This window comes from Grampus griseus (genome assembly GCF_964374135.1).
Source record: "Grampus griseus genome assembly, chromosome: 10".
NCBI classification, from domain to species: domain Eukaryota; kingdom Metazoa; phylum Chordata; class Mammalia; order Artiodactyla; family Delphinidae; genus Grampus; species Grampus griseus.
In genome coordinates, this window is record NC_139004.1 from 62334702 (window position 1) to 62358632 (window position 23931).

Below are 23931 nucleotides of genomic sequence, written 5' to 3' on the forward strand. Positions count from 1 at the left end.
TGTGTAGCTCTGCAATTTCATGTTCCATTTATGTCGGCCAGGAAGGGAAAATATGGAGAAACTATGGTTTATCTGAAAGATTTTGGGAATAAGCTCTTTCAATCAAGTAAATATTCTCCTTAGCTGAGTGTGTTTATAGGTACCTTTACGTATATGGTTAGTTTCCGAGGAATTCATATCCAACTAAATACATATAAACTACATATGGAATATAATTCAACTTTTCTTCAGTGAATCATGATCTTATGCTGCCTTATGGCCACCCCTATGAGTGATATTTTTAAAAATATTTATTTGGCTGCACCGGGTCTTGGTTGCAGCACCTGGGATCTTCATTGCAGCGTGTGGGATCTTTTAGTTGCAGCATGCTGGATCTAGTTCCCTGACCAGGAATCGAACCCAGGCCCCCTGCATTGGGGGCACAGAGTCTTAACTGCTGAAGCACCAAGGAAGTCCTTATGAGTGATTTTTAAACACCCCAAAAGTCACATTTAAAAATAAACCTGTATCAAATAAATAAATAAATCTGTATCAATGTTTTTTTTTTTTGGACTTTTGTAACTTTCTCTTAAAGCACAAAGTTTGCAGACTTAAAATCATGGAATTGAGTCCTCTTGAGATCCATGAGGGAGGGAAAGAGAGGGACACCAATGAAACTGAAAGGCCACCAAGGGGCCCACTGAAGAGCCAGGTTCCTGTTGGCTGTGCCGCAGGAGGACAAGGCCACCTGTCCATGGTCAGCAGTGTGTCCCCTGGGACAGGTCTATTGAAACCAGAGCCTTGGCTGACCCAGGTTATTAGAGGTAGGCTTCCTCGTCATTATCAGGGAAAAGAGAAGGGGAAAGGTTTTGGTTTCTGCATTACCTTGGCAGGAGGCCCATTTCTCATTTTTTTTTCACTTATTCAAAATACCTATTATATATCAGAAACTATAGGTGCTGAGTTTACACTGGTGAACAGAACTCTCAGGGAGCTTATAATGCAGAGGAGGAGCCAGACCATCAACAAGCAGTCAAACAGACTAGAGAAGAGATGGACCATTAGGGATGTGGGAAGAGCAAGGAGAATGATAGGGGCACCTCTTTAGATGGGGAGACTCAGCAGCCACTGTATAGAGGGTGAGGAGACGGTGTTTCAAGGCAAGAACATAGCATGTGCCAAGGCCATGAGGCAGGCTTGGTATTTTTGAGAAACTGAAAGAAGGCCACTTTTTTTTTTTAAGTTTACAATAAATTTTATTGACTTTTTTATTCTTTATACAAAAGGAACTACTTATACACTGTGTGATTGTTGCTTTAATTTTTTTTTGAATTTTATTTTATTTATTTTCTTATACAGCAGGTTCCTATTAGTTATCCATTTTATACATATTAGTGTATACATGTCAATCCCAATCTCTCAATTCATCACACCAACACCACCACCCACCGCTGCTTTCCCCCCTTGGTGTCCATACGTTTTTTTCAACAGGGTCTTATAGTTTTCTGTATACAGGTCTTTTGTCTCCCTAGGTAGGTTTTTTCCTAGGTATTTTATTCTTTTTGTTGCAGTGGTAAATGGGAGTGTTTCCTTAATTTCTCTTTCAGATTTTTCATCTTTAGTATATAGGAATGCAAGAGATTTCTGTGCATTAATTTTGTATCCTGCAACTTTACCAAATTCATTGATTAGCTCTAGTAGTTTTCTGGTGGCATCTTTAGGATGCTCTATGTATAGTATCATGTCATCTGCAAACAGTGACAGTTTTACTTCTTCTTTTCCAATTTGTATTCCTTTTCTTCTCTGATTGCCATGGCTAGGACTTCCAAAACTATGCTCAATAATAGTGGCAAGAGTGGACGTCCTTGTCTTGTTCCTGATCTTAGAGGAAATGCTTTCAGTTTTTCACCATTGAGAATGATGTTTATTGTGGTCTTGTCGTATATGGCCTTTGTTATGTTGAGGTAGGTTCCGTCTATGCCTACTTTCTGGAGAGGTTTTATCCTAAATGGGTGTTGAATTTTGTCAAAAGCTTTTTCTGCATCTATTGAGATGATCGTATGGTTTTGGTTTTTTTTTTTTTTTTTTTTTGCGGTACATGGGCTTCTCACTGCTGTGGCCTCTCCCGTTGCGGAGCACAGGCTCCGGACGTGCAGGCTCAGTGGCCATGGCTCACTGGGCCCAGCTGCTCCGCGGCATGTGTGATCTTACCGGACCGGGGCATGAACCCGTGTCCCCTGCATCAGCAGGCAGACTCTCAACCACTGCGCCGCCAGGGAAGCCCAATCATATGGTTTATATTCTTCAATTTCTTAATATGGTGTATCACATTGATTGATTTGCGTATATTGAAGAATCCTTGCATCCCTGGGATAAATCCCACTTGATCATGGTGTATGATCCTTTTAATGTGTTGTTGGATTCTGTTTGCTAGTATTTTGTTGAGGATTTTTGCATCTATATTCATCAGTGACATTGGTCTGTAATTTTCTTTCTTTGTAGTATCTTTGTCTGGTTTTGGTATCAGGGTGATGGTGGCCTCATAGAATCAGTTTGGGAGTGGTCCTTCCTCTGCAATTTTTTGGAAGAGTTTGAGAGGATGGGTGTTAGCTCTTCTCTAAATGTTTGATAGCATTCACCTGTGAAGCCATCTGGTCCTGGACTTTTGTTTGTTGGAAGATTTTTAATCACAGTTTCAATTTCGTGACTTGTGATTGGTCTGTTCGTATTTTCTGTTTCTTCCTGGTTCAGTCTTAGAAGGTTATACCTTTCTAAGAATTTGTCCATTTCTTCCAGGTTGTCCATTTTATTGGCATAGAGTTGCTTGTAGTAGTCTCTTCAGATGTTTTGTATTTCTGCAGTGTCTGTTGTAACTTCTCCTTTTTCATTTCTAATTTTATTGATTTGAGTCCTCTCCCTCTTTTTCTTGATGAGTCTGGCTAATGGTTTATCAATTTTGATTATCTTCTCAAAGAACCAGCTTTTAGTTTTATTGATCTTTGCTATTGTGTTCTTTGTTTCTATTTCATTTATTTCTGCTCTGATCTTTATGATTTATTTCCTTCTGCCAACTTTGGGTTTTGTTTGTTCTTCTTTCTCTAGTTCCTTTAGGTGTAAGGTTAGATTGTTTATTTGAGATTTTTCTTGTTTCTTGAGGTAGGCTTGTATATAGCTATAAACTTCCCTCTTAGAATTGCTTTTGCTGCATCCCGTAGGTTTTGGATTGTTGTGTTTTCATTGTCATTTGTCTCTAGGTGTTTTTTGATTTCCTCTTTGATTTGTTCAGTGATCTCTTGGTTATTTAGTAACGTACTGTTTATGTTTTTACATTTTTTATGTATTTATGTGTTTATGTTTTTACATTTTTTTCCCTGTAATTGATTTCTAATCTCAGCATTGTGTTCAGAAAAGATGCTTGATATGATTTCAATTTTCTTAAATTTACTGAGGCTTGATTTGTGACCCAAAATGTGATCTATCCTGGAGAATGTTCTGTGCGCACTTGAGAAGAAAGTGTAAACTGCTGTTTTTGGATGGAATGTCCTATAAATATCAATTAAATCTATCTGGTCTATTGTGTCATTAAAGCTTGTGTTTCCTTATTAATTTTCTGTTTGGATGATCTGTCCATTGGTGTAAGTGAGGTGTTAAAGTCCCCCACTATTATTGTGTTACTGTCAATTTCCTCTTTTATAGCTGTTAGCAGTTGGCTTATGTATTAGGTGCTCCTGTGTTGGGTGCATATGTACTTATAATTGTTATGTCTTCTTCTTGGATTGATCCCTTGATCATTATGTAATGTCCTTCCTTGTCTCTTGTAACATTCTTTATTTTATCTGATATGAGTATTGCTACTCCAGCTTTCTTTTGATTTCCATTTGCATGGAGTATCTATTTCCATCCCCTCACTTTCAGTCTGAATGTTTCCCTTGGTCTGAAGTGGGTCTCTTGTAGACAGCATATATATGGGTCTTGTTTTTGTATCCATTCAGCAAGCCTGTGTCTTTTGGTTGGAGCATTTAATCCATTCACGTTTAAGGTAATTATCGATATGTGTTTTCATATTTCCATTTTCTTAATTGTTTTGGGTTTGTTTTTATAGGTTCTTTTCTTCTCTTGTGTTTCCCACTTAAAGAAGTTCCTTTAGCATTTGTTGTAGAGCTGGTTTGGTGGTGTGGAATTCTCTTAGCTTTTGCTTGTCTGTAAAGCTTTTGATTTCTCTGTCTAATCTGAATGAGACTCCTGCCGGGTAGAGTAATCTTGGTTATAGTTTCTTCCCTTTCATCACTTTAAGTATATCCTGCCACTCCTTTCTGGGCTGCAGAGTTTCCACTGAAAAATCAGCTGATAACCTTATGGGGATTCCTTTGTATGTTATGTTTTGTTTTTCCCTTGCTGCTTTCAATAATTTTTATTTGTCTTTAATTTTTGCCAGTTTGATTACTATGTGTCTCGGCGTGTTTCTCCTTGGGTTTATCCTGTATGGGACTCTCTGCACTTCCTGGACTTAGATGGCTATTTCCTTTCCCATGTTAGGGAAGGTTTCAACTATAATCTCTTCAAATATTTCCTCTGGTCCTTTCTCTCTCTATTCTCCTTTTGGGACCTCCATAATGCGAATGTTGTTATGTTAAATGTTGTCCCAGAGGTCTCTTAGGCTGTCTTCATTTCTTTTCATCCTTTTTTCTTTATTCTGTTCCACAGCAGTGAATTCCACCATTCTGTGTTCCATGTCCCTTATCCGTTCTTCTGCCTCAGTTATTCTGCTGTCAATTCCTTCTAGTGTATTTTTCATTTCAGTTATTGTGTTGTTCATCTCTATTTGTTTGTTCTTTAATTCTTCCAGATCTTTGTTAAACTTTTCTTTCATCTTCTCAATCTTTGCCTCCATTTTTTTTGCCAGGTCCTGGATCATGTTCACTATCATTATTGTGAATTCTTTTTCTGGAAGGTTTCCTATCTCCACTTCATTTAGTTGTTTTTCTGGGGTTTTATCTTGTTCCTTCATCTGGTACATAGCCCTCTGCCTTTTCATTTTGTCTATCTTTCTGTGAATGTGGTTTTTGTTCCACAGGCTGCAGGATTGTAGTTCTTCTTGCTCCTGCTGTCTACCCTCTGGTGGATGAGGCTATCTACGAGGCTTGTGCAAGTTTCCTGATGGGAGGGACTGGTGGTGGGTAGAGCTAGCTGTTGCTTTGGTGGGCTGAGCTCAGTAAAACATAAATTCACTTGTCTGCTGATGGATGGGGCTGGGTTCCCTCCCTGTTGGTTGTTTAGCCTGAGGTGACCCAACACTGAAGCCTACCCGGTCTCTTTGGTGGGGCTAATGGCAGACTCTGGGAAGGCTCATGCCAACGAGTACTTCCCAGAACTTCTGCTGCCAGTGTCTCCACGGTGAGCCACAGTCATCCCCTGCCTGTGAGACCCTCCAACACTAGCAGGTAGGTCTGGTTCAGTCTCTTATGGGGTCACTGCTCCTTCCACTTGGTCCCAGTGAGCACACTACTTTGTGTGTGCCCTCCAAGAGTGGAGTCTCTTTTTCCCCCAGTCCTGTCAAAGTCCTGCAATCGAATCCCACTAGCCTTCAAAGTCTGATTCTCTAGGAATTCTCCTTCCGTTGCCAGACCCACAGATTGGGAAGCCTGACGTGGGGCTCAGAACCTTCACTCCAGTGGGTGGACTTCTGTGGTATAAGTGTTCTCTGTTTGTGAGTCACCCACCCAGCAGTTATGAAATTTGATTTTATTGTGATTGTGCCCCTTCTACCATCTCACTGTGGCTTCTCCTTTGTGTTTGGATGTGGGGTATCATTTTTGGTGAGTTCCAGTGTCTTCCCATCGATGATTGTTCAGCAGTTTGTTGTAATTCTGGTGTTCTTGCAAGAGGGAATGAGAGCACGTCCTTCTACTCCACCATCTTAAACCAATCTTGTTGCTCTGACTTTTTTTTTTTTGAGGTATAGTTGATTTACAATATTATGTTAGTTTCAGGTATATAATGTAGTGATTGAAAATTTTTATAGATTATACTCCATTCATAGTTATTATAAGATACTGGCTATATTCCTTGGGCAGTACAATATATCCTTGTAGCTTATTTATTTTATACATAATAGTTTGTACCAAAAGAAAGCCACTTTAATTCAAGTAATGAACAGTCAGGAACCTGAAGCAGGACTTTTACCACCTTCTCAAAAGTCAGTTTTCACTCAGGCAAATACTGAAACATAATGGTCCTTTTGGGCAACTTAGTTGACCCATAAAGCATTTTGTATATCCTATGGAAAGCCATCTCACAAGCACAGATGTTGGAATATATCTATGGCATTGACACATGTTGATCTGCTTATTTTACTTAAAACTAGCAACTCTGGTTTTCCTTGATCCTGCCCTGGGAGATTGGGCAGTACGGTTTCATCAACATCATGAATTGGCTTAAGCATAGGTCATGCTGAATTATGAAGTTTCAAAACTTACCTAAAATATTTCTGAATCTTTGTCATCAGCTATTTGGTTCTTGTGGATCTCCTTTCCAAATGACCAGGTAGACTATAAAATACCCATGGTTTCTAATTAATGACATTTCCTCATAAAAAACGTTTTTATCTTTCGTGATTAATGGTCCGGAAATGGGAGAACCCTAGAATCATTTTGTTGAAGATGACCTATAAACATGAGCTGGGTAGTTGGGTCTCTGCATGAGGATTATGCCAAGTGTTACACAGCTAGGTTCCTATTGGTAGCAAAAAGGAAGGGGACCTGCCTTTACTGAGCCTTAGTGTGATGTTGCGTTAAAAGGACAGCTTGAGCTCTTCACTGAGGCTTTCCAGTGCTCTCCTTTTCCAATTTTGCACACACGTCTGGTTTCTATTTTAATATTAGTGTAACTCCGTTCCCTCTTTCCTTTGCTTTTCTCTCAAAATTGACAGCCCCATGGCAGGAAGGCTCACCCTGTTACTGACTGGTCATTGCACCCTACTGTGGGCTGGGCAGGCACTCTTTAGTTGCTTCTTTTCCCTTCCTTTCTTTTCTTTTTGGAGCTTTTCTTTCCTCACCCACCCACTTCCTATGACTTTCCTTCTCCTCTGTGGTCCACCCCCCAAATCTTTTATACCTCTCCCTACTTTTCACTCTGTTAGTTTTCTTCCCTACCCTCCCACTATTTTTCTTTTCCCTTGATTCATTTCCACGACCCGTGTCCCATCTTCTTTGATGCTAATAGCATTTGGCATTGCAGTTTGATCAGTTACCCAACGAATAGCAGCAGGCTCCATGTGTGCATTATTTAAACTTCATTTTAGGGACTCTGGCACATCCTGCTTTGTGTATGCCCCAGTCTCCAATGCCTAGATGAGGTCCTTGTGTTTAGGGTTGGGGAATTAATACATTCCTGGGAATAAACAAATGAATGAACACATTGCTGGTCAACTTGATGGTGTCCATAATCCACAATTTCTGCCTCAGAAGAAATTTCTGGATCTTGAAACTTGCAGCCTCTCCCGAATAAATGAGAATGGATGGATAGATAGATGACAAGTGTAAAAAATGCTCTGTGTTGTTTATCACATGATAGAGTAAGTCTCTGCCCTGTAGGCAAAAGAATGCAGTTAGTAAGGTCTGGGTTTTAGTCCTGGCTTGTCCTTTCCTGCAGGCTTGCATGAGAAAGCTATACGCTTTCTCAGTGTGGGTTCATTAATCTGAAAGTGAGCTACCTTACCCAGAGTGTGTGAGAAGAGATGTGTGTAAAAGCACTTTATGAATTACAAAACACTACACGAATAAAGCATCGTTATGTTGCCTGTATTAGTCATAATACAATTAGGAATTTAAAATTGGACTCTTATTATAAATATATGATTTACTTTTAAACTTATTTGTTGAAAGAATGTATCTCATCTTCAAATAAAGGGATGGCATGAGCTTGAGACCATAGAGAATAGTTTATTGAAAAGCCTCCCTTTTGTAGGATTTTAGGATTAAAATTAGGCGATGAAAATAAATGTATGCTTTTAATAGTAAATGTTACACAAATCAATGTGATGGTTTCCCTTATGCTAATTTTTATTTTTTAAATAAACTTATAATGTTCTATATATGATACAGTTGAGTTGTAGAATAGCCATACCTGTGAATGACTTATCTTAGGGTTTAAAAATTCATAAACTTGAACTTCTTTTGTTTAGGTCCCAGACTGTGGAGGAGAATGCACTAACCACATCCATCAAAGATGTTAATCATGGTCTCTCCTTGTTAATTTTCTTCTCTCTCTGAAACCTTGGCCCACTCAAAATAGAGAAGTGAGTGAAACCCATCTCACTAAATTGAGTCATGATGAGTGCATCTGTGTGACCTTTGCTGGGCCTCTCTGATTGACAAGTGAAGAAGAAAAGGGCTAAATCCTGAACCTCCTTCAGTGTCCCCAGTTCTCCCACCTTAGTGAGCCCCAGATCACTTGCTTTGTCTTAAGTAAGCTGTGTGCTTCTACCTCTCCGTTCTCCTTTCATTCCTACAGCCCATGCAGGACGCGCTGGCAGACCTTCCGGAATGGTATGGAATAAAAGGCATGCAGGCCCACTGGATCGGGGACTGTGTGGGCTGCCATTTGGACTTCACATTAAAGGTGATCGAGCAAGAGCATCTCCAGCAATTAATGCTCAGAAACCCCCTTCTGCATTTTTAGAACTCTTTGAAGAAACCAGCAACTTGAGACTCTGCAACAGTGCTATCCAGTAGAAAGATACTGAGAGTCACATATGTAATTTCAAATTTTCTAGTAGCCACATTTCTTAAAGTGCAAAGAAACAGGTGAAATTAATTTTAATAACATTTTATTTAACTCATTACATCCAAAATTTTCATTTCAAGATGTGATCACATTGTAGGCCTTTGCTTCTTCACCAGGGTGAGGGATGCGGGTCTCTGAGCCACCTGGCTACTGTATGTGGAATGTCTTCTGTATTCTCTCCCTTGCCCAATATTTTATCATGAAAGTGTCTCCACCTCCATTCCTGGACCCACCTGAAAATGAGACATCTCCGGGGGGAACACTCTCAGTCCTGCAGGTACAGGGCCATGTGGCTGTGCCTCTGAGGCCCCAGGCCTGGCTCCATAGGTGACACCTAATTGGCACTCAGCCCATAGTGTGGACTTTTAGTTCTGGGCCCCAAGCGCTTCGCACATCATTGGCACTTTGTGAGCACATTGGAATGTGTGAACAAAGGAGGATCTGGCCTCTCTGTGTCCTCTGTGTCTGTCACATAGTTGGCATTCAGTTGGTGCCTAATGTTTGACTCTTCCTTGAAAGGCATTTAACCAGCCCTAGGAGCACTCATTCTTGAGCTCAGCTCAGGCTGTCCTTTCTTTCCTATTCAAAATGGAATTAGCCTCAGTGTCTTTTTCTGGTTAGAAATTTTGATGCCTTTATTTGTAACTTAAATCCTGGAGGAAAGTATATACCTCCTTTCTCAGGACGAATAACATTGACAGTTATTATTGATTTGTGAACAAAGGAGCCAAGAACCAGGGAAGGCATCCTTCTGAGCATGCTTTGACCCCCTTTGATTTGGGGCCCCCAAGTACGCCTGGTTATTGGCACTGCGGAGGCCTCCTGAAAGAGGAGCTGTGACCCTCTTCTCTCTTGCCCTTTCTGCCCCTGCCAGGGACCACCTCAGGTCCCCACATCCCTGTGGCTATGGTCAGAAGCTGTCACCACTATCTGGGATTGGGGAGGGGTGGGAGGAAGGGATATGGCTGGGGAGCACAGCAGCCCAGAGGGAGGACTGAGGAAATGAGTCTGCTTCCCCCCTGCCAGGTTGATGGGCAAGTCACAGGAGAAAAGCTGAGCGCCTACACGGCCACCCCCGAGGCCATTTACGGCACCGCCCACGTGGCCATCTCTCCCAGCCACAGACTCTTACGTGGGCACAGCTCTCTGAAGGAAGCCTTTCGGAAGGCTCTCATCCCTGGCAAAGGTGAGTTGGCAAGTTAAGGTTAAGACGGGCATTATGCCTTATGTTTCACAGAGTTCATGGTTCTTTCACATTTGTCATCTTGTGTGATCTGTTATTCTCCTTGGCCTAACTTTTCATGTTTTGATTTTAAAACATGAGGATCAAAAAGAACTTTGAAAATGTTAAGTTACTTTGAGTTACTAGTTTGTCCGCTTCTTAAGTTTTTGTTTGAAAGCTCAACTCTTTCCCTTTAAATATAATCTAGATTTAAAGCTCTTTTCTGATAGGAATAGAATCTGGTACTTAACTTATAATTTTATCATCAAACAAAACTATACTGGCAGGGACAGGAAGGAAGCCAATGACAATTAAAGGAAACATTTCAATAACTTAATTTTAGTATCTTTAAGAATTCACACAGTGATCTGAGCAGACAAGCGAGTCCTGCTCAATACAGGTCTTAAATGAGTGGATCAAGCTGACCTAGAATTGGCATAGCAGGTGTTGGTCAGTGAGGATTGGGAAGTGCCTATGCATTAGTCAGTATTCCAGGGTTGCAAGCAACAGAATCCATCTCTGGCTAACCCAGGGGAGGAGGGGAACATACTGGAAAGCCGTGGGGAAGAACCAGTCTGGAAGAGGACTTGGACCAGACAGCCATGGGGGGTTGGGCAGTAGGAACTAATAGTGTCTTGCGTACCACTGACTGAGTGAATCTGCTCTCACCTCGCCCTCAGTGCTTGGGACACTTGGTTTGAGATTCCTGTTGCAGAGAAGGGTGTTCACTTGGTATAACTGGGGACCCTGGCCTTTTTGTTGGCCAAGGGAAGGCCAGGCACCTTCCTTGATAGACCAACAAGACTGTCATCAGTGAGGAAGGGGTAGCTTTCTGAAACTCAGAGGCTCTTCCCAGAGGAAGGGGATATGATCCTGGGCAGGCGAAAAGAACTCACCTGTCATTTAGAAGTAGGTCTCCAGAGAAATGTAAAATTTCTGTAAAAATCTCAGCCTCCTTCACTTTTCATAGACTATAAACTTCAACCCAAAAGCACACCATCTGAATTATTGGAGGTCTATTTGAATTATTTGATTAATAAAATTTTTTGAATGGTGGCATAAAGTTTTTTTTTTTAATTGCTATTCTCAAAATAGTCAGAATGAAAGATTTCCTGATCACATTGGAAAGATAAACAATGTCATCCCAGCTTATCTCTGCTTAGGACTTCTAATTGTTTACTTAACAACATCAATATTCAGATCAGTTAATACTTACTGAGAGCCTGCTACATACTGAGCACTTGGGGATGCATAGATGGCCGTTCACAGTCCTGTCTTCGGGGGGCGGAGGCAGGGTCATAGCAGAGGAGACCCAGATGCATATGTAATTCACTGGCACAGGACAGATATCACTTGGTTTCATCTCTTTTGTTGTTGTATATTGAAATGGAGAAAAGACTCTTAAGATTTCAGTGTGTGCTTATAAAGTCCAGTAGCTATCTCTCTCAGTTTTATTTTCCACGTATTCAAAAGAAAGATTGGATTGTTTTCAACTATTTAGTTTAAAGGGAAAACTTGTTGTTTTTACTTTCATGAGCATTTTGAGATTCCTTGAGGGCTATGTTGGTTGAATAATATCTAAAATTGAAAAACTGAAAAATATAAACATCTGGCCTTAGATTTTTTTCCCATGGTTAATTTGGGGACACAAATTAAAATGAAGTAATAGCAATAGAGGATTAACTAGCCAATAAGTTACAAGAGATGGAGTTCCTGACATGAAAGACACTATATAAATCCAAAACATTTTCATATGTAAGAAATTAAGAAATGATTTTAGCATATGCAGAGAGCAATGTTTTCATGATCATTTGGATATCAGCAGATCTGACTTGGCCTGGTTATTTCCTTTGTTCTCCCCTCTTTTTAGTAATCTCTGAAACAATTACAAATGGAACACTACACTTGGCTCTAAATTTTCTGATTCTAATTTTCAGAATGGAAATATTCTTTTTGCAGATGTCAATTTATTCAAAGTCTCTAGATTAATTTGCATGTCAAGTCTCTGGATGTTGACATGTAGAATCAGTCATTTATAGCCAGTACAGTGCTAGAGTGTAATGCAGTTTTCCCAATGAATTAAAATTACCATATGAATATGGATTTATGCCTCCTTTGGCCTTTGAGGTCACATTTTAAACCTGAACATCTTATCACTAGTGTCATTTACCATTGCCATGTGGCTCAAATCAGGCAAGCAGCTTGGTTTTCCCTCAAATGTCCAGTTTTGAGGATAACTAATGTTAGAGCAGTAACTGCTGCAAGTCATGGCAGCACACAGTTGTGACTGAATATATCACTTGCACAAGTTTAAATTCTCAAACATGAGTTCCTGCAGTTGCTAAGTTGATTTCTGCATATTGTCTCCTGAGTTGGCACAAGATGATCAAGGTTCTGATCCCAGATCCATCCTATGACTTAAGGATGGTCATTTCACCTTTGTAAGTTGAGTTTTCTCTGCAGCGCAGGTGATGAGGCTATCGGGCAAGGTGGGGTGGAGCGCTTGGTGGGAACAGAAGGAGCCCTGAGGGGTCTGAGGAGGAGGGTGACACATGTGGACAGGGTGATGCTTGAGTCGCAGAGTAGAGGCAGGAGAGCTGGCTTACCCCATTAGTTAGGGTGAGAGATGGTGAAGACCCTAGAACAGTGGCCATCAGAATGGAGGGGCGAGAACAGCTCTGAGAAGTATTTGGTAGGCTCCTGGGACAACTCCCTGATTTCTGGCCTGGCCAACTGGGTTGCTGATGTTACTGACTAAATGTACGGTTTTTGCTCAGCATACTATAACTGGCACAGATTCCTTTAAGAGAGCAAAAATTATGGTCCTTCTCTATACAGTTCTTGAAATTGAGTGTATTTCCATAATCATTGGCATTGCCTCCTTTTCTCAGCTGACCGCCTCTGATCTAAGTCATGTTATGTAAGCTGTGACTTGATAGGAACTAGAAACCATAAAAAGCATCAATAGGGAAATATCATCAGAGTTCTAGAAGCGGTTCTGACATTTCCTGGAGCCTTTTCTTACATTCCTAATATTAAAATATGCAAACCCTGGGGCTTTGGAACCACACATTTCAGCTCTGAGTCACCAGTGGTCTACACAATGTATTTTTTGCCAAAAGGGTAAATGAGGTCTCCCTAATGGGTGATTTAGAAACCCTATTTTTATTGACACATTAGAGAGAAGCCCCAGAGCACTGAATAATTTATTGCTCCCTATTGTCTTGCCCCATCTCCATTGATTCAGCATGGGGGTGGGACAAAGGGTAAGGAACAGAATCCTGTGGATAATAGTTTATTCTCAATCAAACTGCTCCTACTAGCATCCTTTCAGCACATGTTAATAGATAACTGTGTGGAGGAAAGCTTCCGTGCTCAGGTAACCTGGAATAAAGCAAAAATAAATAGGTTTCTTTGCTTCTGGACTTTTTAGTGCCTTCGCTGTGCTAACGTGCACTGTGACTGTCTACGAGGGGACGTCATGCAGCTCTCCTCACGCTTACTTGACCAGAGGACCCTGTTTCCACAGAGCATCCCTGGGACCTAGTTGCAAGCAGCACTGCTTTGCTGAGTTATGAACAGAGACTTTGGTCTGTTTTTCCATGGGGCGTGAAAGACCTGCCTTTTTTGCAGTGGGGGCCCTGAGAGCAGAGGGCAGCTTCTTGACTGGAATGTTTCCTTTGTAATTACTAACTATTAAGTTAGTAATCCTTTGTATCTTCTAAAGCATTTAGCTATGACTTAACCCCTGTATGAACTGCTTCAGTTACTTGGGATTTCTCCTTGGCTTCCTGCTTCATGTCACCAGCACATGACTAATGAGAAATGTGGAGAATGCTAGGCCTGGCCAAGAACTTTTTTCTAATTGAAAAACTGTCATAATAGACCTTTTATGTGGGAAAATGGAGAAAAATTCAACCCTTTAATGCAAGTACTCTACTTTTTTTTCGTATTTTTCTTGTAATGACTTTATTGAGATATAATTCACATATCATAAAATTCACCCATTTAAAATGTGCAATTCAATGGTTTTTATATCTACAGAGTTTTACAACCATCACCACTGTCAATTTTAGGACATTTTTATCATCCCCCAAAGAAATCCCATACCCTCTAGCAGTCACCCCCATTCCTCCTATTTCCCCCAGCCCCAGGCAGCCACTAATCTACTTTCTTTCTACATAAACTTTCCTGTTCTGGACATTTCATATAAATGGACTCATATGATATTTGTTCTTTTGTCACTGGCTTCTTTCATATAGTATAATGTTTTCAAGGTTCATCCATGTTGTAGTCAGTACTTCATTCCTTTTTATTTCAGAATATTCCATTGTATATACCAGATTTTATTTATCCATTCATCAGTTGATGGACATTTTGTTTCTTTCCACTTTCCAGCTAGCTGCTATGAACATTCGTTCAGATTTGGGCCAACCCAATATCTAGGAGTAGAGTTGTTGGGTCTTATGGTAATTCTATTTTTAACTGGTTGAGGAACAATGAGACTTTTTTAAAACAGCTGCTCTATTTTACATTCCCAGCAGCAGTACATGGGGGTTCCAGTTTCTCCACATCTTTGCCTATACTTGTTATTGTCTGTCTTTTTTTTATGGTCATGCTGGTGAGTGTGAAGCATTATCTCATTGTGGTTTTGATTTGCATTTACCTGATGGCTAATGGTATTGAGCATCTTTTCACATGCTTATTGGCCATTTATATATCTTCTTTAGAGAAACATCTGTTCAGATCATCTGCCCATTTTTTATTTAGTTGTCTTTATTATTGTAATAATTTTTTATGCTAGATACAAGTTTCTTATCAGATATATGATTTACAAAAATGTTCTCCAGTTCTGTGGGTTTTCTTTTCACTTCCTTGATGGTGTCCTTTGAAACACAGAAGTTTTAAATTTTGTTAAAGTCCAATTTATCTACTTTTTCTTTTGTTTTTGATTTTGGTGTCATATCTAAGAAACCACTGCCTAATCAAAGATCACAAAGATTTATACCTATGTTTCTTCTAAGAGTTTTATGGTTTTAGATCCTATCTTTAGGTCTTTAATCCATTTTTAAATTAAGTATAATTTTTATATATAGCAAAGATAGGAGTTCAACTTTGTTCTTTTGTATGTGTCATAAATCTTTTAAATTCGTGTTCCCGCACACACTTATCTTAAAAATCAGACTGATTCTATCTTTATTTTTTGGTTTTTACTTAATGTGATATCAGAAAATATTTCTTTGTTTTTAGGCAGGCTTCCCAATTGTTTTTTTAATCCATACATAATATTCTGTCAACTCAAGTATATCATAATATCCTAAATCTTCCCTATCATGTTGAACATTTGGCCTTTTTCATGTTTGGGCTATTATGGAGACAGCTCTTTGCCTCTATAGAATTACTTCCTTAGGAAACATCCCCAAGAGTGTGATTTTTTTTTGGTCAAAGTTTATGAACCCTTTTCTAGTTCTGTTTGCAAGTTGCTTTAATTGGTTTCTGAAAGGGCTATATCAGTTTAGAGTGCTGTATTCAATGATATATGGCTTTCAGTGCAACTTCACAAACAGTGATGGTACCCTTCTAAAAGTTTTTCTTAACTTACCAGGTGAAAAATAATAATACTTCAAAATTACTTTAATTTCCATCTCTCTTTATAAAAATTAATTTGTGTTTTTAAAAATCTAGGTGATATATGTATATTATGTGAAATTTCAGAGGGTACTAACAACAGCAATGACAGTAGCCTCCTTACCCAACCACTTTTAATTTTGGGGGGAATTTGTTACTTAGGATATAAGTTCGATGGCTGTGACAGAGTCCTAGAAAAACAGTGACTAAAAGGACAGAAGTTTATTTCTTGCCCACGTGACATGTAGAGTGGGTATAACAAGTCTGCTTTGTGGGGTGGTTGGGGCCGAGGCTCTTTCTGTCTTCCTGCTCTGCCCCTCTAGGATGTTGCCCTTATCTGTGTGTTCCAGATTGTTCTACACTTCATCTGTGTCGCAGTAAGAAGGTGGTGGGGGAAGAAGGGCAGCTCCTTCCCTTTGAGAGCTTGACCTGCAAGTTGCTTCTACACTTAACCCCATGTCCATACCCAGTGCAAGTGAAGCTGAGCAGTGCTGCCATTAGCTACGCAGTCATGTGTCCAACTAAACATTCTATTGCTGAATCAGAAGGAGAGACAGATATGGTGTCAACTGGCAGTCTGTTCCACCGCCGTTTCTCTGGTATAGACCGCCACATGTCTGTATAATATGCCTACACTGCTGTCTCTCCATTCACCAGTTCTAGACATTACCTAGTGACTTTTATTCTCACTCCACCACGCCTCACTGTCCATCCTCCTAATAACATACCATAATTGCAGAATTTGCAAATGTATACCTATTCTTTGAGAAGGGACCATATGGAATCAGAAATCTGGCTGTCCACTTTGAGGGTGTCAGCACTTCAGCAGCTCCAGCAGCAGGTGCCTTCCAGTCATGGTACCAGGGTGCTGGTTGAACGTCATCCCTAGAGACCCATTTGCATTGCATTTTCACTCTGTCCCCACCGTAACCCTGTCCTGTGCTTCCTGACACCCAAGGTGAAGGAAGATCGGAGCTGGCTTAGATGTTTACAGAGCCTATCTTTACCTCTCTGAAAAATAAATCCTAATTCCTAGGCTTTTTTTTTTTTAAGGTTTTTCTGATGTGGACCATTTTTAAAGTCTTTATTGAATTTGTTACAATATTGCTTCTGTTTTATGTTTTGGTTTTTTGGCTGTGAGGCATGTGGGATCTTAGCTCCCCATCCAGGGATTGAACCCACACCCCCTGTGTTGGAAGGCGAAGTCTTAACCACTGAACCACCAGCGAAGTCCCCTCGGCTTATTTTAACTTTGGGGTTTGTAGAACATATTTTAGATAAATCTATATAAAGTCTTAAAACATAGCGGGTGTAAATAGTAATAGTTCATAAATTATAACTGTAGTTAATTGCTTATGTTGCAGAAGTACAAATGAACTCACTAATTGTTTACCACCTCTCATCCCTTCTTCCTTTGGGACTTTATTGGGGTCTTCATGCTTCCAGTCCTACATATATTCAGTGAAGATTCATGTATGTATGATTTATCTCACTGCTGCAGTAGTTGTAATAAGCTTCATTTAAGATGACACACTGTTTGGATAATTCCAAATTAAGTGTTTTATTATGACCACATAAATATTGGTCACCTGAGCCAAATATACTATGATTACATTTTCCTTTTTATATAACTTTCTGTTTTTCCTGAAGTTCATGGTGTCCTCATTTTTTTAATTTGCTTTGTGTTCTTTGAATTTCTGACTGTCTTCCCACATCCTCCCAGAAGCTCTTTAAAACTCCTCTCAAGTTTTCTACATATTCCACCCTGTCAGATAATCTATCCATCCCCTTTTTTTCCTGAAGATGCTTCCTGGGGCTCTCTGTCCTGCTTAAATCTGACCTGGTCATCCTCCAGGCTTCTGCATATCTGTCATCCTGGGACTTCTCTCTGTCTCTGCTCTGCAAATGTCCCTACCCTCTTTTCTTTGTTGGATCCTCTGTTTCCTAGATCCCATGTCTGTCTCTTTCTTGATTTACCCCTTCCTTTTGCTGGATCACAACCTCTGGTATCTCCTTAGAAATGGTACATGGGAAGGAACTGTTTTGTCCTTGAATGTGTGGAAATCTCCTCTCTGTTCAGTCATTTTCTCCTTTCCTATCCACTTCCATCTGTGTTATAGTTTAAAATTTCAGATATCTTTTAGTTTCACCATAGATAGATTGTTGTGCTTCTCATTCTTCTGTATACTTGAGGTACTTTTCAAAAGGAAAAGTGGGTGGTGGGATCATCTTTACTCCACCATCTGGAAAGTAAAAATGCCATTTTCATGTCTTTGGTTAGGAGTGCGAATGAATATTTTCATTTTTTTGTTTAATCTTTTGATCCTCCACTAGTGTGAATTATCTGTTAATACCTTCAAAGAACAAATTCTATAATAATTAGCACAAAAACACAGAAATTCTAAAGCTTATTTTTCTCACTTGTCTCCTCTGAGATTCAGATGGTGTTAGAGTCCCAGCAGATTGGTGTCCACAGTTGTTTGCTCTCATTTTCAGATTGCCTCACGCCCGTGACAGCTGTGAACATGCTCACCCAGCAGGAAGTCCCTGTTGTCATCTTGGCCAAAGCTGACTTTGAGGGCTCTCTGGATGCAAAAATAGGTAAGTAGCCATTAAAATGTAATCAGGATAGTGTACTTAGCAGGTTTAAGATCAAAATCCTAGCCTGGAAGAGCTGACTATATATTCCATGATCTGTTTTGCCTCTTTGTAAAAATGAATGTCCCTTCATTTCATCATCTCTTAGTTAAGCATCATATTTTGAAAACATATCAAGTATATTGCATCTTGCTAGTTGCTACTGAGAATAATGAAAAATGTCTGGCCCATGGATTTTGCCAGTAGAGCTAGTTGGTGAGACTTGCCTATACAATGTGGGGAACCATACAACTCAGATGAAAATCCAATTTCAGAATTCATAGAACCAACAGCAACTGCTGAGATGGGCGTTCAAAGCACACATGATCGATGTGGGCTGGGTTTTTGGTGAAGGCTTTGTGGAGGAGGTGAACTTCAGCTATGCAAGAAAGGGATCGTGAAATAGCAGTAAAATCGAAGTCATATTTAGAGCTGTAAATTGGATTTCCTTGGCGGCCTTACTCATTCCTAAGTGTTCTAACCTATCATCACTGAACAGGAAGTCTGGGATTGAACCAAGGTGTGAGACCTAATCATACCCCATCCAAGACCTGCCCTCAGGGTAGACCCGAGCAATCTCTACAGCTTTCCTGCTGTAGATTCCAGGCAGTCTCCAATGTGCCAGAACCTGCGGTAGAAGTTATTTCCACACTCTGTATCTCCTAGCACACAGAAGAAATAGCATTGCTTATTGAAATCATGGTTTTGCTCACAATTCTCAGATCCTTCTTTGGCAAACTGATTTGAAGAAACATCAACACAGAAAACAGATATTAAGCCACCCAAGTCATTCTCCTCTGACAATTTAAACCTAGAAAGTATGTTCCTTAAAGGAAATAATTCCTTCTATTACTTTAATGCATTTTATAATTAGTAAAATTCATTAATACAACCAGCCAAGATAAACAATAAAGGAAGCTCTTGTTGATGTGGCTTTTTTCCCTTTTTTTGTTGTTGTTGTTGTTTTAAAATATTAATTTATTTATTTTGGCTGTGCTGGGTCTTAGTTGCATCATGAGGGATCTTTTAATTGCGTCATGCAGACTTCTTAGTTGCCGCATGCAGACTCTTAGTTGTGGCCTGCAAACTCTTAGTTTCAGCAGGCATGCAGGACCTAGTTCCCCACCAGGGATCGAACCTGGGCCCCCTGCAGTGGGATCGCGGAGTCCTACCCACTGGACCACCAGGGAAGTCTCCCCTTTTGGTATTTTGAGTCAAAGTACTAACAGAATATTGAGAGTTCTGAAGGATAAGGGAAAAAGAAAAAGGAAAATCTGATTTTCTTGGGTATGCATGGAAAATCATTTTTCCTGTTGTCTTGATTTCCCACACTTCTGTAATTAATGTTTTGTGAATTATTGGCTCTTGGCCTTCCAAGAAGAACAGAAACAAAAGTAAACAAGAGTTAAAGTGGTGTTTTCACCATCTCACCTGCATGTTACAAATAGTTCACATTCTACTGAGGCCCACATGACCAACACAGTGGTCCAGAGTGGTCTTTATGTGATCAAATAAATTCTGTGGTTACAATGTCTCCATTCGAAGATTGCTCCTAGTTACTACAGACCACAAACTTTTGGAATGCAGTAAATGACTTTTTTCCCTTCTTGACCATGAACACTTTTCAACAACCTTTATTGCTTGCCATTTGTCCTCACCCTTCAGTATCCTTCAAGTCCACTCTGAGAGTTTATTTGCTTCATTAGATGCTTTTCATCCATAATCTCAGCTGGAACACTGCAGAACTTTCCATCATACCATGGAGTTTTCCATCTTACCAAGGAACTTTAGAATGTGTGTCCCAAACATTAAATCACCCTTTTAGGGCAGCATTCCAGAGAGGTTGTTCATGGACATCTGACGTAAGCATTTTGTGTATTACCCTTAGTTTTATCTCTCTCAGTTGCTGCGTGATGTGTAGTGTCCACAAGGATGTCAGCAGTCTTGACAGTTGACCCTACAGCAGTTCTCAACCAGGGGTGATTTGCAGCAGGCAACATTTGGCAATTTTAGAAACATTTCTACTGGTAGAGACCAGGGATGCTCTTCAACATCCTACAGCACACAGAACAGGCCCCCCAGCAAAGTTCAGAATGTCAGTAGGACCCAGGTTGAGAAACCCTGGCCTACAGAACCAACAACTAAAAAGCCTGTTTGTATTAATTAGCTGAAGATGAAACAGCATGCCTTGGCCCTCTGGATGAGTGATTTACTTACATTGAACTCCATCTCCTCAAGGGCATATGTGGGTTGAAGAAGAAATGTCTGTTCAGAATGTACTGTTGCCTCTGGGAACAAAGCATAGTTTGAAGAAACACATTGGCCAGCTTTCCACTTACTGACCAAGCGGATTTTTCTGGGGCACTAGGAGCTACTGGAGGAGTCAGCCCTGCTTCTCAAGAGAACTCCACTGCCCTGTGTCACTCAAAAGAGACACTTCCCCAGATGCTTGTGATTTACTATTTAAGTGACAGAAGCACCCAAAATTGTATATTTTAGAATTACAACTATTTTTTAAAAGAAACTAAGCAATGGAAAAAGACTTACGGGAAGTAGTGCCAATATGGTAAACTATTGTGTTAGGGTAGTGAGTTTCTCCAAGACTGTTCTCCATTTTCCCAATGAATATGATGTGGTTTTATAATTTCTGTGACTAAAATCTTTTAGAGTCTCCCTTGAGAAGCTAACGCTGAGTGTCAGTGCCGTCAATTATTTTGTGATTTGGCCATTTGCAAAGGAGACGTTTTGTGTTTCTTCCCCTAAACAGGAATTCCCAGCACCAGCTTAGAGGACACTGTCTTAGCCCAAACCCTGGGCCTGTCGTACTCTGAAGTCATTGAAACCATGCCAGATGGCGCGGAGAGACTGAGCAGCTCTGCGGAGGTCGGTGCCCGTGGAGGTGGCCGAAGAACTTACTTATAAACTCAGGGCCTTGACATGAGCTTGATGACACATTTTCCTTTGGGTGCAAGTTACAACCTATCATTTCATTCATACCCACACTAACAGTCTTGCAGCCTCGTTTCTTAATCTATGAAAACAAAATAATATTCTTTTTCAAGATCTAAAAGCTTATCAGCTCCAAGTTGAACCTGATCCTAGGATAGTGTGGTTATCGAAGGAACTAAACTTTATTTTGTGAATCTTCTGCTTAAGAAAAATGACCTCTTCCAGGGAAACTGATTCCTTGGGACAGGTGACCAAAATTGGCTGTTCCTTTTAGAGATCTCTGTTCTCCCCAGATTACTGACTTATTCCCACCTAAAGTTTGACTCATTTTTAGAAATCAGCGGAGAAGTTTTGAGTCATGTTTATTTGGTCAAGGTTGTCTCTTGCTAGGTGGTAAGTCTGGCAGGATTTGAGCTCAGCCTTGATACCGAACTAGGCCAGAAATTATGATGGGAGAGGTAGGGTGAGGTGGGGAAGGGGGAAGTGGGAAATGGCTCAGACAGTGATTCTCAAACTTGAGCACACACCAGTATCACCTGGTGGCCTTGTTAGAACACAGATTCCCTGGCCCCCATCTGGAGATTCTGCTTCACAGTCCCTGATGCAACTGAAGAATTTGCATTTCTAACAAGTTTCCAGGTGATGCCACTACTGCTGCTGATCCAGGGACCACATTTTGAGAATCCCTGGGTTAGAACTTTGCCACCCAAAGTCTGGTCCCTGGACCAGCAGCGTTGGCATCACTTGTTAGAAGTGTAGACTCTCAGACCCCACCTGGTCTAGTGAGAACCCCATGTGATTTGTGTGCACATTAAAGTTTGAGAGTTCTGGTTTAGAGCACTCTTTCATAAACTTGGCTGCCCTTTGAGAACACCTGGAACGTTTTGAAAAATACTGATGCTTGAGTCCCACCCCAGATATTCTGATTTAATGGTTGAGGGAGTGGAGAGGACATGGATCGGACATCAGGAGAATTCAGTGCTCCCCGGGTGATTCTAATGTGCAGTAGGGCCTGGGAACTCCTGGCTTAACACAGTGATTGCAACCCGGCCATGTCTCAGAATCACCTGGGAGATGCTTACTGGCCCCACCTGGGTGATCCTGAGTCCATTAGACCTGAAGATTCAGGTTTTTCAGGTTTGGGACTACCTGGCTATAGGATATCATGTATATAAAAAATAAGGGAATAGCCAGGTTTTTTTTCCTGTGTAAGGAGTGGCAATGTTTTCTGACCTCATGTTTGTGCCTTCACTTCATAAATTATATCCCCAGACATGAGTTATGTTTTAAGATACTGAACCTTAAACCCTTCTTAAGACTGTGTGTGAGCAGGTTTCTTAGATGTAGAGCAGAGCCAAGCCAAGGTGCCAGAAAGGAGACCCGGATAACCCTCTGCAGGGTGAGAAAGAGGACAGTCATGGCCAAAATTAGTCTTATGAATTAGCCAGAAAAATGCCCCCTCCTTAGTATAGGACTGAGCATTAATTACGCTCCCTGGCTTCTTTCAAATAGCTTCAGGTGGTCTGTTGAATCTTCTGGTGGCCCTAGACTGAATATCTAGACTGGAGGAATTCTTTCAATGGATGGAAGGAGAATGGATGGTGAAAGCCTCCATGAGCTTCTGGGATGTGAAAACAGTTATGCATTGAGAAGATAGACTTTCAAGAGAGCTTGTGATCACCTGCACCATAATTACATGATAGTGGGAGTGTAGGACAAAGAAAGTGCTCTCCCGGAGTGTAAGTGGTTCCTTGGTAGAGAGCTCGGTCTTCAGGACATTTGAGACGCTTAATGGAGAAGGCTGCTTTTGATAAACATAGCTGTACTTTCCTATTCTTTATGCCCCGTGGCTGTAAGCTCATTGAGGTTAGGGGCAGATCAGATTTATCTTTGTGCTCCCAACGCCTAGCACAAGCCTGGCACCTAGTAGGTTTGCGGTACACCTGCACTGAACCAATTCCAAGGTTCCCACGATCCCCTCGTTGGCAAGCCATGCTAGCCCGATTCTTATCATTAGTTTGGTTCTCTCAAAAGTGTCCGGTGGGGCTTCCCTGGTAGTGCAGTGGTTGAGAGTCCGCCTGCCGATGCAGGGGACATGGGTTCTGGTGCCCCGTCGGGAAGATCCCACATGCTGTGGAGCGACTGGGCCCGTGAGCCATGGCTGCTGAGCCTGCGCGTCCGGAGCCTGTGCTCCACAACGGGAGAGGCCACAGCAATGAGAGGCCCACGTACCGCAAAAAAAAAAGTGTCCGGTGAACAGAGAATTCCTCTTTTCTGCTATGAGTGTCCTGCCCTGCTGTCTCTCACATGGGAGCATTTAAATACAAAAGGGGTGGTCCTTCAAGCTGAGGCCTCAGTTTGTTCCCCTGCTTGCCCGAATTCCTTCGACTCTAGGACAATATGGAACTTTTCTTTTCTGGCCACCCCTGTCTCAAGAGGGGAGCAGTCATTAAAATAAATGTGCAGTTTTTTACTGGCAGCTGAATGCTGATATTTGCCTCTCTCTGTAGGTGCCACAGGGCTCTGGTGATAAGGAGAGCCCCAAGCCAGAGCCCACAGTACTCTCAGGGGCCCCCCAAAAAGTGTTAATTTCTTTAACATCAGAAGAAAAAAGTGAACTCTTAAGGTCAAAAATTATATTCATCTTTATTCACCACTGTCATAAAATATAAGTTTTAATACCTGTAAGGAGGAAGGTGCCCACAAAGGCAACAGAGAGTCACAATGTGGCC

The 23931-nt window shown here is 40.9% G+C and overlaps 1 protein-coding gene across 1 annotated transcript in view; it reads left to right on the forward strand.

Moving 5' to 3' along the window:
• LARS2 (leucyl-tRNA synthetase 2, mitochondrial) overlaps positions 1-23931 on the forward strand; it is a 161112-nt gene that overhangs the window by 91208 nt on the left and 45973 nt on the right. The window contains exons 8-12 of the mRNA XM_082663515.1: positions 8491-8598; positions 9790-9949; positions 18110-18214; positions 21018-21133; positions 23710-23825. Of these exons, the coding sequence (XP_082519641.1) occupies positions 8491-8598; positions 9790-9949; positions 18110-18214; positions 21018-21133; positions 23710-23825 (605 nt within the window). The remainder of the gene's footprint in view (positions 1-8490; positions 8599-9789; positions 9950-18109; positions 18215-21017; positions 21134-23709; positions 23826-23931) is intronic.